General features: G+C 34.7%; 2 protein-coding genes across 2 annotated transcripts; one reads left to right on the plus strand and one right to left on the minus strand.

The window, feature by feature from the left end:
• Nucleotides 1–3,240: 3,240 nt before the first annotated feature.
• Nucleotides 3,241–7,973, plus strand: LOC143458559 (prostaglandin reductase 1-like). The gene is made up of 9 exons (XM_076955337.1): nucleotides 3,241–3,564; nucleotides 3,797–3,842; nucleotides 4,020–4,070; nucleotides 4,620–4,787; nucleotides 5,702–5,819; nucleotides 6,056–6,211; nucleotides 6,705–6,810; nucleotides 7,280–7,404; nucleotides 7,475–7,973. The coding sequence occupies exons 1-9, from the start codon at nucleotides 3,459–3,461 to the stop codon at nucleotides 7,574–7,576; spliced, it is 978 nt and encodes a 325-aa protein (XP_076811452.1). The 5' UTR covers nucleotides 3,241–3,458; the 3' UTR covers nucleotides 7,577–7,973.
• Nucleotides 7,974–11,272: 3,299 nt separating this feature from the next.
• LOC143460964 (prostaglandin reductase 1-like) lies at nucleotides 11,273–16,561 on the minus strand. Its single transcript, XM_076958669.1, has 9 exons — nucleotides 16,387–16,561; nucleotides 16,151–16,196; nucleotides 15,549–15,599; nucleotides 14,430–14,597; nucleotides 13,645–13,762; nucleotides 13,336–13,491; nucleotides 13,003–13,108; nucleotides 12,691–12,821; nucleotides 11,273–12,620 (listed from the first exon to the last, which is right to left on the minus strand). The coding sequence occupies exons 1-9, from the start codon at nucleotides 16,490–16,492 to the stop codon at nucleotides 12,507–12,509; spliced, it is 996 nt and encodes a 331-aa protein (XP_076814784.1). The 5' UTR covers nucleotides 16,493–16,561; the 3' UTR covers nucleotides 11,273–12,506.
• Between the last annotated feature and the right edge of the window lie 237 nt (nucleotides 16,562–16,798).

Genomic DNA, 16,798 nt, shown 5'->3' on the forward strand with positions numbered 1-16,798 from the left:
ATGTAGACAACGATATAATTGAACAGAGAGACCTAAAAGTCTTTAAATAGTTACATGATAACTTAGTCGGCGTTTATTTTTGATGAAACCAGTAGCAAAGTGCTTAGGCTATTCCAGTTAACGCACAATAGGCCTATATGATGTGATATAGCGTTTATGTCGACAAGATATTATTCTAAGCTAAGCGCTGTCAGGAGATAAAGCTATATCGTTGCGTAGTTGAAGTTGACTACACAACGCATATTCAAAAGTACCTAGTCTTAGCGACTAGGACTATCCATAGACTATGTCGTAGGACCTAGGTCCTAGGGCCTAGGGCCCTAGCCTATAGGTTGCATTTTAAGTCAGAATGGGAGTTGTGATGTCACAAGAGCGTGTTATGTGAAATATGGTAGGTCCCAACAATGCTTGCTTACTGGTTTTACTTTGCTTGCCGGAGTAAGGCTCCTATACGTTCGATTACCTTGCTCGTTGCCACGGTCAAACAGTAAGCGGTTGCACGGTTGGAAAGAGGAATGCCTCGTGGTGTTAGAAATGTTTTTATTGTCGAAATCGACCCAACCTACTTCGAGTAATAGCGAAAAGTTCAACAAATTTCAGGCCGGTTTTCATGCAGGATCCTCAAGCGTACGCGTGCTTTTATTTCTCGTTCTCTCTCCAAGACAGCCAGAGAGAAAGGTCATGGGGCAGGTTTTTTAACCCTATTGCGGCCCCCGGGGGCTCGATCAAAGAGCGTTATAATTATTCCGGTATTGAGTTGCATCTTCCATGAAAATTTGGCGTCTCTAGACGCCGCCGTAAAAAAACCTTTCCATTTAGTAGTGACTGACACACTGACTGAGTAAATCACAGACATATATATAGAGATAGTTAAATTTAAGATTAGAGTTAGACAAAAGCTATTAAAATTGTTAAACTATAAACTTAACGTATTCCACCGAAACGATTTTTAACAGTAAGTAGCTTACAGTTTACACTGCTTCCAAAACACTTTAGCACCGGCAGTAAACTCAACAAAGACATTTTTACTAAGCAGACGGACAAAAATTAGCAATTTTGTAAAAATAATTTAAATAATAAATAACGTTTCATGTATGTTATGTCTGTCTACTGGTTTTGCATGGAACGTTTTGCGAAGCATCTATACCGAATATGGAGCTTATGTAGCCTACGAGTGTCTACTGATCGATAACTAGGGCCTAAGTGTCTGTGGTTCTATAACTAAATGTTTTCCAGGAGTTTTATGAGGAACATTATTGACTTTGTATGTGATAGTTAGCTTTCGCCTGTTATGTCTTTATCTGGAACGTTAAATAACTTACATTGTATGGATCAGTAAGTTTCATACAGTGTAGTCTGCATTTGGCCTAACGTTAGTTTAGTTTGGAATGCTCCTGAAATGGACACTCAACCCTGTCTGAAAGTTGGAGTTAGATTAGATTAAATAAGATAAGAACCCAACAGAACTGTATATATTACTATTATAGGTTAAGCTAAAATTTCGTACTAATGCTGAATCCACAACCGCAACTAATCAGAATTTGCTAAAAACGCATGTGTTTATATACAGAAATAATTAGAAATTAACACGGCACACACAGGAATGTGAAGGGTTTGCAAGGGAAGTGCTAAACTGGCATGGCTATGTGGTGAAAACTGCCACAGGCTAATTGACATAGTCATATCGTCAACAAACTATGATAACATAAAAAAACAAATTATGGCAAGACCAACTTTAACCGAATAGTGACTAGGCACGATTTTAAATGTGTTTGATTTGGACAATAGCGATAACAACTGTTGACTCAAGGCTATGGCGTGTAACGAATTCAGAAATAAAAGATAAAGAGGAAAGAAAGTCCACGCTAAACTGTTCGCTGTAAGCACACCGGATGACCATAATGAGCAAACTTCACGAGATTAGAAAGGGCCGATATTAGAAATAATTATATAGAAGCTTCTGCCTTTGATGTCACCTAATTTTAAAGGGGTCCCAAGATCACCGATTATGATCAAACAATGACTAAGCATAATTTCAAATGTATTTAATTTGGACAAAAGAAAAAACGATTTGTTAGTTTAGTGCTATGGCGATGACTACGCAGAAGCTAAAGATAAAGAAGAAACATAGTCGACGCTCAATCGTTAACCTTAAGCACACCGAAAGACCAGAAAAAATGAGCAAACTTCAAAACAAAGATTAAAAGATCGGCGTGAAACTAGTTACCGGTTCCCAGGTTACATTTTCAGTTGCTTATTCAAAACATGAAGCTGGTTACCGGTTTTCTGGTTCCTTATTCTGTGACTTACAGAGATGGGCAATAACCAATAAGTTTATTTTAAGTAATCTTCTTAAGTACATTTCCTCTACTTAGGCTATTTAAGTAGTTTTGTTCATGGGTGCTTCTAGTTTGACTTAACTTACTTAAGTAGTTTTTAGGCCGATTACGTAACGTACTTGAGTAGGTTTACCAAATGCTGATGTAGAAAGTAGTCGTTAGTCAGTGTTTTAGTTCGAAGATAATAATTTGAAGTACTTTATTATTAGAAATCACATCTGCGCAAAGCGTTTATAATATAGTCTACAACTTGATTTTCACGTATTTGACGTCACACTATACTCTGACGAAGGACAAAAGCATGTCTGAAACTATTTAGCTTCATAAAACATGCATTTCTCTGCAGTTGTAAGTCTATGGCTAATAGCAAGCTCGTGTTAATTTGTGATTTCACAACCTCATATTTTAGATCGATATTTACTTCTGACTTGAGTAGTTTAAAATGTTTTACTTTCTAGTTCATACTTAAGTCGTTTTAAACAGCAATTACCAAATATTCTGAAAACAGCAAATTCAGTTTCAAAAACAAAAACTAAAAATAAACAAAAAATACTTGAAATTTCTCACAAGGCTATTAACAAAAGTTTTTTAACAATTTTGGTTTGGGGTAATTCCCAAATTTAGTGATTTTTTAATGCAAAAACTTTGGGGCTCATGAGCAGGGTCAGAAAGTTAAATTTTTTAAAAATGATTTTGGTAAATTTAGTTTTGGTTGATACAGAATGAGATTAGTCTATTTATTTACCTTGAACTTTTTAAACATGACCGAAAAATAAACAACCCTATAATGCTCTTCTATTCGACGTAAATCAATTGAGTTATCGGTAGTGTAGAACTGTATTGTAAAGTCTATACCCGCAGTTTACACTCAACAAGAGTATAGGCCATAGGGCTGTAGACTATTGTTGTTTACAAGTGGGGACATCAGGGAAAGGGCAGCGTTGTCCTTTAGTATATGATGATATGTGTTGAACGGACTTAACTTGTCCTCATACGTTCTACGTCACGGTTTTAAGCATTTGAACAGTTAAAACTGTGAAACTTTGTCCGTATGTAATTTGCAGAGTATAAGATTAGAACTTTCAGCTTTGAGCTTACAGCCAATTACGTTAAAAAATCATGAAGACAAAATATCTAACCAAAACAAAAGCATTTGAAGGTTTGCCAAAACTTTCAGATTTTAAGATTGTAGAAGAAGACATTGACGAAAACCTAGCTGATGGAGGTAAAATGCTACAATGCTACATTTCACGTATTTCACCAAAGGGTCTCTTTTACTTTTGCACTCCCATATCGGAATAGATTATTGAGGAATTATTACGTCATAATTTCTTTAGTATTCTTTTAGTTCCTATACAAGGTTTTCAAATCGGAGTGCAAAAGTAAAAGAGACTCGAATGGTAAAATTAGAACTTGGACGTGGCTGCTGTTTCTGACCAATTTTTTTAATTTTATAGAAATATTGACCGAAGTTGTTTGCATTAGTGTTGACCCTTTCATTAGGTGAGTACATGACTATGACGCCATTCTCTGCAAAGTATTTGTGACACAATCATTGAATATTTAAAAACAATTCCTTATTGTTTTAGAAGGTATTTCACTATGATAACATATTACTGTAGTGTAGCATTCATATAGTATATAGCTCCTATCCCTGTAAATTAGTTTTTTGCTTTTCAGAGCTTATCCTTTCCCACCTGGCATACCAGTTATTGGTTTTCAAGTCGCAAAGTAAGCATGATTATTTCTTAGGCTGCCGCTGTTTCTCTGAAAGAAGTCATGCGTTCGAAGCTAGTTTTTATAGTTTCTTCTTAACGTTGTTTAAATTTTATAACATAGTAACTTAAATCTAACCTAAATCTACCTTCTAACCTAAATCTAACTCCAATAAAACCTTAAATAGCTAAAATTAACTTTTTGCATACCTATTCTCCTAACTTAACCGCCTATCTTTAACAACAAGCTGCGTGACCTACCTAGGTGAAATAGTCAAACTGAATTTATTGGCACTTGAAAACAGTGGTTCTCAATCTTTTTTAGCGTATGGCTTTATAATAATATCTTTTTTAAGCACTTATTCTTTTTTGAAACTGAAACCACACAAGTTCGGATTTAAGCCACGTTAATGTATTTTCTACCAAATTTTTTTTGCTTTCTGGGCGATCACTCTGCACATTGGTAAAACCCTACTGCAACAAATCGTTATCAAATGTTTGCTATTTTGCATCTCATAGGCATGATTTTCGCGTCACTAGTTTGTTTCTTTGTTTACTGCTTTAGAGTGCTGGCCAGCAAAAATGAAAAATACCAAAAAGGAAATCTGGTGATGCATGTCGGAGGCTGGAAAACTATTTGCAAAGTAGCAGATTCCAGTTGCTGGTACAGAGTGGACAATGTACTTTCTAAAGAAGATATTACGCAGGGGGTTGGAGTTCTCGGAATGCCGGGGTAAGTTTTTGGTTTTTGCCTTAGACAAATTTGAAGCCCATAATTGAAGTTGAAAATGGTTTCATGAAACATGTAACCAAAGTTAATTCTAAATAGGACAAGCTCATACTTGTATGATTGATTTGTTGTGCATTCTATTCAGATTATTATTATTGGTCACTATTAGTATTAGCCTATTACTGTAAAGTTAAACAAGACGTAAAGTTGTAAAGTTGACCAGTATATTGTAATCCTTACCCACCTGTATGTCTTTGACAGCGCGCCAGAAATGTAGTAGACCTGGTAGAAAAGAAGTAGGGAAAAATGTTTGCTACAAATGCGAAAAAATATTATTATAAGAAAAGAGTGACTATTTCCTTGTAAGTAGGTCACGTAGCCTGTTTTTAAAGATATAACCGTTTATAGGTTGATTGTGATAACCTTTAAGAATTGCTATGCAAAAAGATGATTTCAGTTATTTAAAGTTTTATTGGACTTTTTTAGATTAGAAGATAGATTTAATTTGATTTTGGTTGATATGTTATGCTTGATAACATTTACGTTGAGTTAACAAGAACTGTGAAAAATAGTTTAGCACACACCATTTTTATCGGTGAAATAATGGCAACCAAAAAGGAAAGCTTATTGGCCAAACACAGAAAGGCTATTTACGGTAAACTTGAGCCACAGAAGAGTAGGTTTTTTTGCATTGTTTTGAGACACGTACTGCAGCGTACCCCAAACAAAAATGTTGGTGGTTGTCTATAAATCAGAATCGACCGAGCGGTTAATCTGCAGATAGTAACAACTAGTTTTTCTAAAATGAATCATATCTGAACATTTGTAAGAAAAAGTTTTTGTGCTGCATTTGACCAAATGAATGTGTTGACATAGGATACATGTCGCGTTTTCAATTTTGTATTCTTGCTTTTTAGAATGACGGCGTACTTTGGCTTTCTTGACCTATGTCAACCAAAGGAAGGAGAGACTGTAATGGTAAATGGATGTGCTGGAGCAGTCGGAAGTTTGGTTGGACAGATTGCCAAGATTAAGGTAGGCTACAAAAGAGAAAATAAGTTCTGCATTTGACCATGCATCTTGGTTGATAGTGTGGCCACATATAATATTGTATTGCAACTTATATAAAGGCAAATGCTGAGAAATTTGTCAAAGTTTTGAAGCACTTAAGACATGTTATTACCCAAATGTGAAAAATTGTAAGTATCTACTGTAAATAGCAAATTGACATGAATGAATCACCCAACACAGACATCTTATTTAAAATGCAGGGTTGCAAAGTGGTTGGTTGCTGTGGTTCCGATGAAAAAGTTGCATTTGCAAAATCACTTGGTTTTGATGAAGTTTTCAACTACAAGACTGAAAAGTCTTGGCCAGAAGCCATTAAAAGATGCGCTCCAAATGGAATCGACTGCTTCTTTGATAATGTTCGTTAATTCGTATCGAATCATATGTTGTCTTAGACATTATACAGAATTTTTGCTTACAAACTGTGGTACATGGGGACGTTCTTCAGGGGCCAAAAGCCGATGCCTCACCAGGGAGGTATACTGTAGTAGCAGGGGAAAACGAGGACAAGTGGGACACAAGTTTCTCACATTTTTGTGTTTGCAAAATTAGCAGCGCAAAGTCTACTGCACACGCAGTACAGTTGTGAAGTAAAAAGTGTTTTGCAATCTACATTTTTTATTGATGATCAGGTGTCCACGGATTTTGAGGGGAATTATAAGGGGGCCACGAATCATGAACGGTTGACAATCATTGGCTTAACTTATCATATCTTTTGTCCAAGTTGTAAACCGTTATTTAAAGTTAACATTGACGATTAAAACTACTGATTGTGGAATGTATTATTTTTTATTCATATCCTTGTTTAGATATCAATGTTTGTCTCTAACATCACTTCTTTGTCTACTATAGGTTGGTGGTCAACTGGCATCGGACATTATAAGTCAAATGAATACTAAAGGTCGAATTGCTTGTTGTGGATCCATAAGCAGTTATAACAGCAAAACCCCAATGCAAGGTTTTTGTGTGTTTCATTGATTGCCGTTTGGATACGCCAGACTTATTGCTTTAATAACATAAGTTTTATACATACCGTGTTTCTCCGAAAAAAATACAGGGCTTATATTATTTTCGGCTTAAAAATATGACACTAAGGCTTATTCTAGGGGGTGTCTTTTATTTTCATTTATTAAAAAGAAAGTTGAGAATTATGTTTATTCAAAAATGATCACATGATCGTCCTCTCTAATGTCTTGGATATCACTAGATTCCAAAGTTTTCGCTATTGACTAGGTCTTATTTTAAATGTAGGGCTTATATTAAAATCATTCTCGAAATTCAGGCTAGGTATTATTTTTAGGGTAGGTCTTATTTTCGCAGAAACACGGTATTTCGTTATTGTGTGCAATTAATTTATGTTGTTTGGGTCTAATAGAAAAAAATTGTGTGTCACTGACAAAATCATATTTTTTATACGGCTTCATCAGGTGATATCGTCCAACCAGCCATGGTTTTCAAACAACTAAAAATGGAAGGTTTTGTGATAGGTGAAGATCGCTTTAAACCAAGGCATCCCGAAGGAGTCAAGCAGATGTCTCAATGGATCAAAGAGGTATTGTTATGATAAAGAATATAAATAAGCTCATTTCGCCAGCTTATCCTGCTTAATTTCAATTTCACAGGGAAAAATCAAGGTCCGGGAAACAGTGACGGAAGGTTTCGAAAACACGCCCAAAGCTTTTTTGTTAAGACTTGTCATGTCAGTTACGGTGCTTAATATATAGTTACCATAAAATCAGGTAGCCTACTCTAACAATGACAAAGCAAATTTTTGTTTGAAATGGAAGTGCAAAAACTTTGCCGGCGAGACTTCAAATTTAATTAAAATGTGGAGGACGATATGATTGAACGGAGAGACCTAAAGGTCTTTAAATGGTAAATGGTCGGCGTTTATTTTTGATGAAACCAGTAGCAAAGTGCTTATTCCAGTCAACGCACAGTATGCCTATATGATGTGATATAGCATTTATGTCGACACGGTATTATTGTTGTTCCTTTGAAGTCGCGTTTTGTAATTCTGTAGAGAATTTAGCATGATGTTCAATTAATATTAGCTTTGATTAACGTTTTAAATATTTGCAACCCATTCTGAGAAAAATAAAAGCGTAATTTACAACATAAGTAATGAAGATTAGCTTTGGTAAAGATATACAAAAAACTTCTGCAGACGATTATTTTGCGTTTTAAAACAGCAAGAGATCTACTAAAATTCATTAGGTTCAGAAAATATTAAAAAACTTTCTAAAAAAAAAAACAAATTTAATCAGTAAGAATTAATTTCAAACAAATGTAGGATACTTTATTACTCGTATCCGTGGTAAACAGTAACCGAAGTAGTTTTACTTGCGTAGTCTACTTACGTCAATTTCTTCTGCTTCTACTAGGCCTATTTACATGGATTCATGGGTACTTCTGTAACGAAACTTTTATCGTTCATGAAACCAGGCTTAAATTCACGTTAACGGTGAACCGCAATACCCTTAACTGAGAGTAACTATATACTGTGTAGCGTTATCACGCTAATAAAACAAACCGATGGTCTTTAAAAAGACACATTTAACCGGTCACAGCCAGACACCAATTAAAAACCCTCTCCAAAAAGCGCACAACCTTTATATTTAACGAGGGTGCCAAATCATGTGATTAAAATAGTTAAGAACGAACACGCAAAAGGTGCTAATTGGTAAAAACGCTTCAACTGAAAACACGATGATAAGCAACTACGCAATACGTGAGGAACAAAGTTGGTAACACTTTTACCAGAGTTGTTTATTTAAATCATTTTATCTGGCTTGAGTCAACTTAAGTTGCGGCTCGAGTCAAGTCCAGCCGGTTTAGACTGTGACTTGTGTAAAGTCAAGTCAATACCTTTAACGTTACAACTATTTTGACATCACTATATGCGTTGCGTTAAATTGGTCACTATAAGGCCATAACTGTCTACAAATTTGTTTGGTAGATAATTTTTACAAAGAGTTGTAAGTGATTTTGAAAATTGTTCATTATTGTTCAATGAAGTTGCCTTTTTTGCCCTCATAATCGTTATAAAGTAACTTGATCCATTTTGGGTCTTAGACTGGAGTCAAGTCGAGTCAGTTAGGACTTCTGACTCAAGCCAAGTCGAGTCATCGAAAACGTGACTCGAGTTGTTGGAACACTCACTTCGACTTTTACTTAGATAGTTTTTAGGCCAAGGTCGTTAACTTACTTAAGTAAGTTTACCAAATGCTGAAGTAGCAAGTAGTCAGCATTTTAGTTTGAAAATAATTTGCAGTAATTTTTATTTGCAATCACATTTGCACAAAACGTTTATATACAGTTTACAGCTTGATTTTCAGATATTACAGGTAACAATGGTCTGACGAAGGATCAAAGTATGTCTGAAACTATTCAACTTCAAAAATTATGTATTTTTCTGCAGTTTTATTGCTATTAGCAATCTCCTGGTAAATTTTGGTTCCACAACCTCATACTTTAGAAAGACAACTACTTCAGGAGCTGTATATGCTGAAATTTTGCGATTTCCATGGTTTTGTTGGCCGTTCTACGCAATGGTTAAAAAAAGTGTGTTAAACCTATCAGAGGCCAGCATGGCTGGTGTTGTTTTTCAATGCGGGGATTACCCTAGCAAATGACTCGTTAAAAACTTTCAAGTCGCATGTTTAGGTTAGCCTAAGTTGTATGTGAAAATTTAAGAAATTTGAATTTTTTGGCCCAAAACTGCAGTCGTGACTTTAAAATTTTATTGCAAGAATTAGAGATATGTCACTTTATTAACATTTTCGAAATAATAGCCTAAGGCATAATAAAGGGACATACAAAATTTCAAGGAGCCTCATGTGGGGTTTTTTGATTAATTACATTTTTAGTAACTTTACTTTATAATTAAATAAACAAATAAATTAGACCTTTTTACAAGCATATACTTAAATCTACTCAAATATCTAAATACTTAAAACTACTTCTTATTTAAGTGTTTGAAATGTTCTTCTTTCTCCTTCATATTTAAGTAGTTTTAAACAGCAATACTTCTACTTGTAGTGGTGTAGATATTTTGTTGCTCCTGTTCAGTGGACTGATGAATAAGTCTAAATTCGGGCAATACGATATGAAAAATTAAAAAAAACAAATAAAAACGTGTGAAAAAAACTTGGACAAAGGCTAGCTTGGTAACCGGGGCTCGAGCAATGAGGAATCATCGCTGGATTTAAGTCGTCCAAAGATTTTCCTCAGTCAAAGGATAAAGATTACAATCATAGATATCGGAAATATAAACACTATTGTATTTCCTAGTGTTGTTTCCTACTGGTGTTTGTATTTCCGATGTCTAAGCATGCCATGTATTGTTAAAGATATTCATACACAGAACACAACTAAACTCTTACTTAAGGGATTTCCAGTCACTGTGAGAGGCGTTTTGCTGGAAACTGCATAAACGTCGATGCCAGCAGGTATTAGGCTATATGCATCAGCCCAGCTTCTTGTTCTTTGTTATTGCTTCGTTAGGCTCCCCTGTTTAATAAATGATGAAAACTAAATACTTTTGCAAGATAACAAAATTTTATGGCCTGCCGAAACTGTCAGATTTTAAAGTTGTAGAAGTAAAATATAGACGAAAATCTCAGATTACAGAGATGGCACTGGCAGTAAGTGAGTAATTCGGTTTAGCTTAGTTACTTTACAGTACTTACAAGTTCGAATTATCGTATCGACTTGACTTGATTTGGGCTTGAACCGTTAGTGATTTGACTTGTATCTTTACCACCACTGACTTGCTTTCATTACTGGTATTTCGAGATTAGTGCAATATTTTAAGTAATCCATCAGAGCCTTTCTGGAAAGGTGGTTATACGCTAAGTTCTTGGCGTAGATTTGCCGTCTTGTCCTATACTTGATATTATAAGTATTGCGTTAGCGTGGCGAAAATTTTAGAATTTCTTTTATTATTATTGTTTATCCAGCGTATTGAAAACAAACTTTCCATTAAAGTACAAAAGTCGTAACTCGTAGTCGTAAACAAGTTATCAAACTTGAGCAGCAAGTCAAGTGAAATATTTTGAAAAAAGTGGCTCAAATCTGATCAATTGATGTCTATTTTGCTTCCCTGTTTGCGTTTGTAAAAAAACTTTTTTTAAGTTACATTTAACGTATTTGGACAAAAGAAAGAAAAAATGTTTTATAACTTGAAGCTGAAAGATAGCTGACAAAAACTGATTTAGGTTCAGTCAAGACATTAGTGTAATTTCCTAAAAAGGCTATTTGTTAGTAGAGGTATATTGGTAGGCTTAAGTTATACAGATGCCAACATAACTGCCCACCTTTTTTGACAAAAATAAATTTATGTCTAATAAATCGTTCTTAGTTCTTTTCGATCATCTTTAAATAACAAAATTCACAAAAGAAATTTACACGCAAAGTGATTGTTCAAGTCTGTTTGTCATGTTGTTGAAAATGATGATCACCGACGTACTGGTAATTGAGATGCTTTTTGGCTGACAGTTAACTTTCGTTATTAATATCGTTGCATTCGTACAGCCCACGTTTATGTTTAGTTTCATTATGTTATTAATACTGATGAAATTCTTTGAAACTACATCATTTGACGTCAATATTTTTATACAACAAGAAAAAAAAAGAATGTGATGGTTTATCATTGATGCTTTGAAGTGTCTCACTTGGTTGATTTGTTGACAATGTTTCTGAAAAATCGCTTTAATATAAACAATGCTCATGTTGGCGAACGGCGCTGGATTGTCATTTCGCTCAAGGCCTCACTGTGCAGCATTAAGATTTGCAACTTTGTTAAATTAGTACGTTTTCGAAAGTGAAGTAAGACAGACAAAATAAGACAGGTTACGATAATTCATATCTGACACACGGTTATCTAGTTTGTATTTATCATCTTAATTATAATACTGCGTGTGCCGGCGCAATTTAATTAACTTGCAAATTTGACCTATGGCCTACAAATGATTGGCACGTAATTTAATCTAGGACAGAAAAGCGAGTAAGTAGACCAACGCCCTCGCGGCATACATCTGCTCAGCACGACAGAGAAGGCGGCCTTTTGTGGGAACTGCGAGTAATTAGAAAAAGTCGATCTCCTCTCTCGCGAAAGCTATGTTAATATCTCAAAATACCAATCCGAATTTTATCAAAGTTGCAAATTCAGATTGCGTGTAAAATTTTAGAAAAAGTTATCAAATCTAAGCTTTGTTGATCAATAAATACCCCTACAAATCAAAGCTTTTTTAGCCAGGGTGCTTCGTACTGGCACAGTTGGTCGAGATTGGGTTCTAAACCTTGTAATTGACATGAAGCAATACCAATATTTATAGCAACGCTTTCGATAAAATTTACATTTCTGAAATCTTTTTTTCGTTTCACTTTTTCCAATTAAATTGAATTAAATAAAGAACTATATACGTCGGCCTATACAAAACAACCCATACTCGAATGGAAAGGTCCTCATCGGACGCGAAGATATTCCGTTTCTTTACGTGGTGGACAAATAGACTATGAACTACATAATGTAGTTATATTGATAAATTTATACGATTATAATTAACGATGTAGAGATTCTGTACACTAAAGATTGTCTTGCAACGAAGAAATTACTTGATGAAGGCGCTTAGTTTTTACACGCAATCTCTATTAATTGACTCGAACAACTGCTTTTCCGATGTTGTCACCAGACAGCATGCCTATAAAAGCTTTGGGCGTGTTTTCGAAACCTTCCGTCACTGTTTCCCGGACCTTGATTTTTCCCTGTAAAATTGAAATTAAGCAGGATAAGCTGGTGATATGAGCTTATTTATATTTCTTATCACAACAATACCTCCTTGAACCATTGAGACATTTGCTTGACTCCTTCCGGATATCTTGGTTTAAAGCGATCTTCATTTATTTCAAAACCTTCCATTCTTAGTTGTTTGGAAACCATGGCTGGTTGAACGGTATCACATAAAGCTTTGTAAAATAATAAATTTTGTTATTTATATAGCCTACATACATATACATTTTACTGTTGATACACATTTCTTCGGTAAGAAGTAAATAATCACAAATGCATACAATTTAATACGTTACACAATGGATGCGGATAAAACAATAGTGATTACGAATGAACAGCAATGAAATATACATAAACCTTGCATTGGGGTTTTGCTGTTATAAGTGCTTATGAATCCACAACAAGCAATTCGACCTCTAGTATTCATTTGGTTTATAATGTCCGATGCCAGTTGACCACCAACCTATAGTAGTCGACCAAGAAGTCACGTTAAACGCAAATATAAACCCAAAGAAGAAAACTAATCATTTTATCCTCTAAACCAGGATTTCCGGTTGTAATTGTTAACTTAAGAAAGAGATTTACAAATTGGTCGAAAAAAAAATAAGACAATTTCTGTTCAAATGAATAATACTAATATACAAGACATAACCTAAACGCATAATAGACATAAATCCATAACATACTAACGTTATCAAAGAAGCAGTCGATTCCATTTGGAGCGCATCTTTTAATGGCTTCTGGCCAAGACTTTTCAGTCTTGTAGTTGAAAACTTCATCAAAACCAAGTGATTTTGCAAATGCAACTTTTTCATCGGAACCACAGCAACCAACCACTTGGCAACCCTGCATTTTAAATAAGATGTCTGTGTTGGGTAATTTATGTCGTTACTCAACTTGCCAATCAAAATTACAGTTTTTCATATTTCGGCTTTAACATGCCGAATTAATCAAACATGCTTATGGCCAAATATTTAAATTGTTATGGCTGCTGTATACCTTTATTTTGGCAATTTGTCCAACAAAACTTCCAACTGCTCCTGCACATCCATTCACCATCACAGTTTCACCTTCTTTTGGTTGACAAAGGTCAAGAAACCCGAAGTACGCCGCTATTCTAAAAACACAAGAATATGTATGTCTCTCGCCTGTATTTTGGTTTCAGTATTTGACTTTTCTGATTACGCCGATTGTCGAACAAGCATTGCAAATACTTTATCAGGTGTTTTCTTGAAATTGCGGTTTAGTTCAGTGCTGTAGCATGCCACAAGAAGTGTTTTCCCTGAAGTATGTAACAAACTCAAATCTGTATTGTCGATTACGCATTCTGATGAGAATATTTTGAGTCACAATTTAGTTGAAAGCTGAATAAGATGTGCATAACAATAGCCGTGTTGATAGGTACTTCTCAGTAAGTTTTTGGTGGTGTCCTGTAAACGCAGCATTTTTGATAGAACAACGGCAGAGCAGAAATTTTGCTGCACGTTCCCATATGCGAGATAAGCACCTTAGCGGATATAACTTCTTGTCCAAACACAAAAAGCAATTTTTATTAGAAAAAAGACTTTTGCAACGGCATGTACGTTAGATATTGTCTGTTTGAATTGCTCACGACGAACATCCTCAGTATGATCATTAAATGGTGTCAATAAACAAGCCTTGTAATATTTTGTTTACGTGTGCTTTTCGTTGTTGCTGCTTTACTGATTACTAGTGAACTGAAATGCGGCCGTCGAATATAAAGTTTCTCCAGCTCTGACCTACAGCAAATACCGTAAACTCACCCTGGCATCCCAACGACTCCAACCCCTTTAGTAATGTCTTTACTAGAAATCACATTATCCACTCTGTACCAGCAAAGTTCATCTGCCACTTTGCAAATGGTTTTCCAGCCTCCCAAATGCATAACCAAATTTCCTTTTTGGTATTTTTCATTTTTGCTGGCCAGCACTCTAAAAAGGTTTATGTTAAAATACAGTACTATAACAACTTCTATTTAGAGTGCAATGTAGAAGCTTCCTAATATCGAGTATTACGAAGTACTTTATTATAGTAGCGTACTCTAGTTCTATATATACGATATAATTTTACTACAGTAAAAAATAGATTATTAAACAAAAATACAGTAACTAACAACAGAAATTATAGATGCTTCGAGTGCCAATAGACCTTTCCGGAGTTACGCCCGCCATTAGTTTTCATAAGTAAAGTTCCGTTGCCCATACTTCACAATGAAAGTTTCAAGCGTTTTGGGCATTGGGTTGTCAAGACGTGTAAGTTATATAGTAGTATGAATGAACTTTTTTACAATAAGAAGAAACATTGAAAAAGCATAGTTTAATTTTCAGCTTATAACGCTTTATGATTACGTACGGGCCTTGTTCGTTATGACGTCACGATAAGCTGTCAGCGTAGCAAGTAAAATGCGTCTAAGAGCTTGCGTGGTACTAGCTTATTGGTCCTGATATTTGAGCAAACTTAAAAGTTGAAAATAACAGACTGAAACTAAATACGAACTAAATTACTTTTACACGCGCAACTGATACCAGTATACCGCACTAACTTTTACGCATTATATGTCGCATGCTACAGTAGCGTAAATGCTGATCAAGTAGGCCAAAAATTTGCGTCACATCATATAGAACAAGGCTAGTGCGTCGAATTAAAATCGCTGTAAAATAAAAACTAGCCAGCATTTGTTTCAATATTTTTTTCACTTAAATGAAATTTTTACAATCCGATGCGAAAAACGCTTGCAATATAAATAAGTATCGAAGTGGGTCGATAATTTCCCTTCATAAGTATAAGCGATCAAAAAAGTCTTGCTACACACAAAGAAAACATTCTTTACTCCACAAGTGTTTACAAATTTAGTTACAGTTGAAACAAAAAGCAACACTAACTTTCCGACTTGAAATCCAATCACTGGTATGCCAGGTGAAATGGGGTGAAGTCTAAAATACAAAAACTTAAGTTACAGAAGCAATGCACTTTCTCTATATAAAAAATTCTGTTCATTACTTTTTCCTGAAAAAATGTTGGAGTAGACTCTTTCGAAGTTACAACCCATTTTCTTTGAGTGGGAAAAATTTATTTTCATTGCTTATTCTTAATAATGGAAATCATGGAAACACTTCGTATCTTTTATATTACAAGCGTTCTGAGCATATTAATTATTGACAAGTCTACCACGTAAAATCATAAACGTTGTATGTATAAGCTAAAAACTGTAGGCACAATATTTTTCAATACTTTTTTTCTGTTTTGTGAAGAAATTCACATGCCAATCCATTGGACGAAAATTTTACAGACTGATGACAAAAAGTCACAACGCTTGCAATTTATAAAAGAATCGAAATGAATCAATGCTTTTCTATTGTAAAGTAATTGCAACAAGGGATCGAAAAAAAAACTTGCCACTAAAAGAAAATGGAGGCCGTTCATCATAAAGGATTTTATAGATTATATACAGTACAAAGAAAAGACGGCAAGAATTTAATTTTACCTGATAAATGGATCCACACTAATGCAAACGGCTTCAGTTAATATTTCTGTAGAAACAAAAACATTTGATTAAAAACAGCAGCTACATCGAGATTCTAATAAACGGGGTCTTCTTAACTTTTGCATTCTTTCAACATAATAAAGTATTGTGGGATTTTTATTTGTTCAAGTTGTTATTTAAAAGTGATAAAGAGACTTAATTTGACATTTCTACGGATAATAATTTTATTACTTTACCTCCATCAGTTAGATTTTCGTCAATATCTTCCTCAACGATTTTGAAATCTGATGCTTTTGGCAAACCCTCAAGTTCTTTTGTTTTGGTTAGATATTTGGTTTTCATGATTTCTGAACGGCAGCACCGTTACCAATACAGGCAAAGTGGTAATTCTATACTATGTAACTTAACCTACGTCTTGTTAAAAGTAAAAGATTCCAAATTTTCAGAACGTAAATGGGCAAGTTAACTTTTCAGAATGGCCTGTATGCTAATTTACATCACTAACATTAATTAGATATATTAGATGTGCAAAACTACAATGAAATTGTTAAACATTGCTGCCATACACTTTTATTTCAGACCTAGCAGCTGTTATCAATATTTTTGAGTACGTTTTAAGCCTTTTCGGCTTTGTTACTTTTACCCGTT

This window comes from Clavelina lepadiformis, chromosome 5 (assembly GCF_947623445.1).
Source record: "Clavelina lepadiformis chromosome 5, kaClaLepa1.1, whole genome shotgun sequence".
Lineage (NCBI taxonomy): Eukaryota > Metazoa > Chordata > Ascidiacea > Aplousobranchia > Clavelinidae > Clavelina > Clavelina lepadiformis.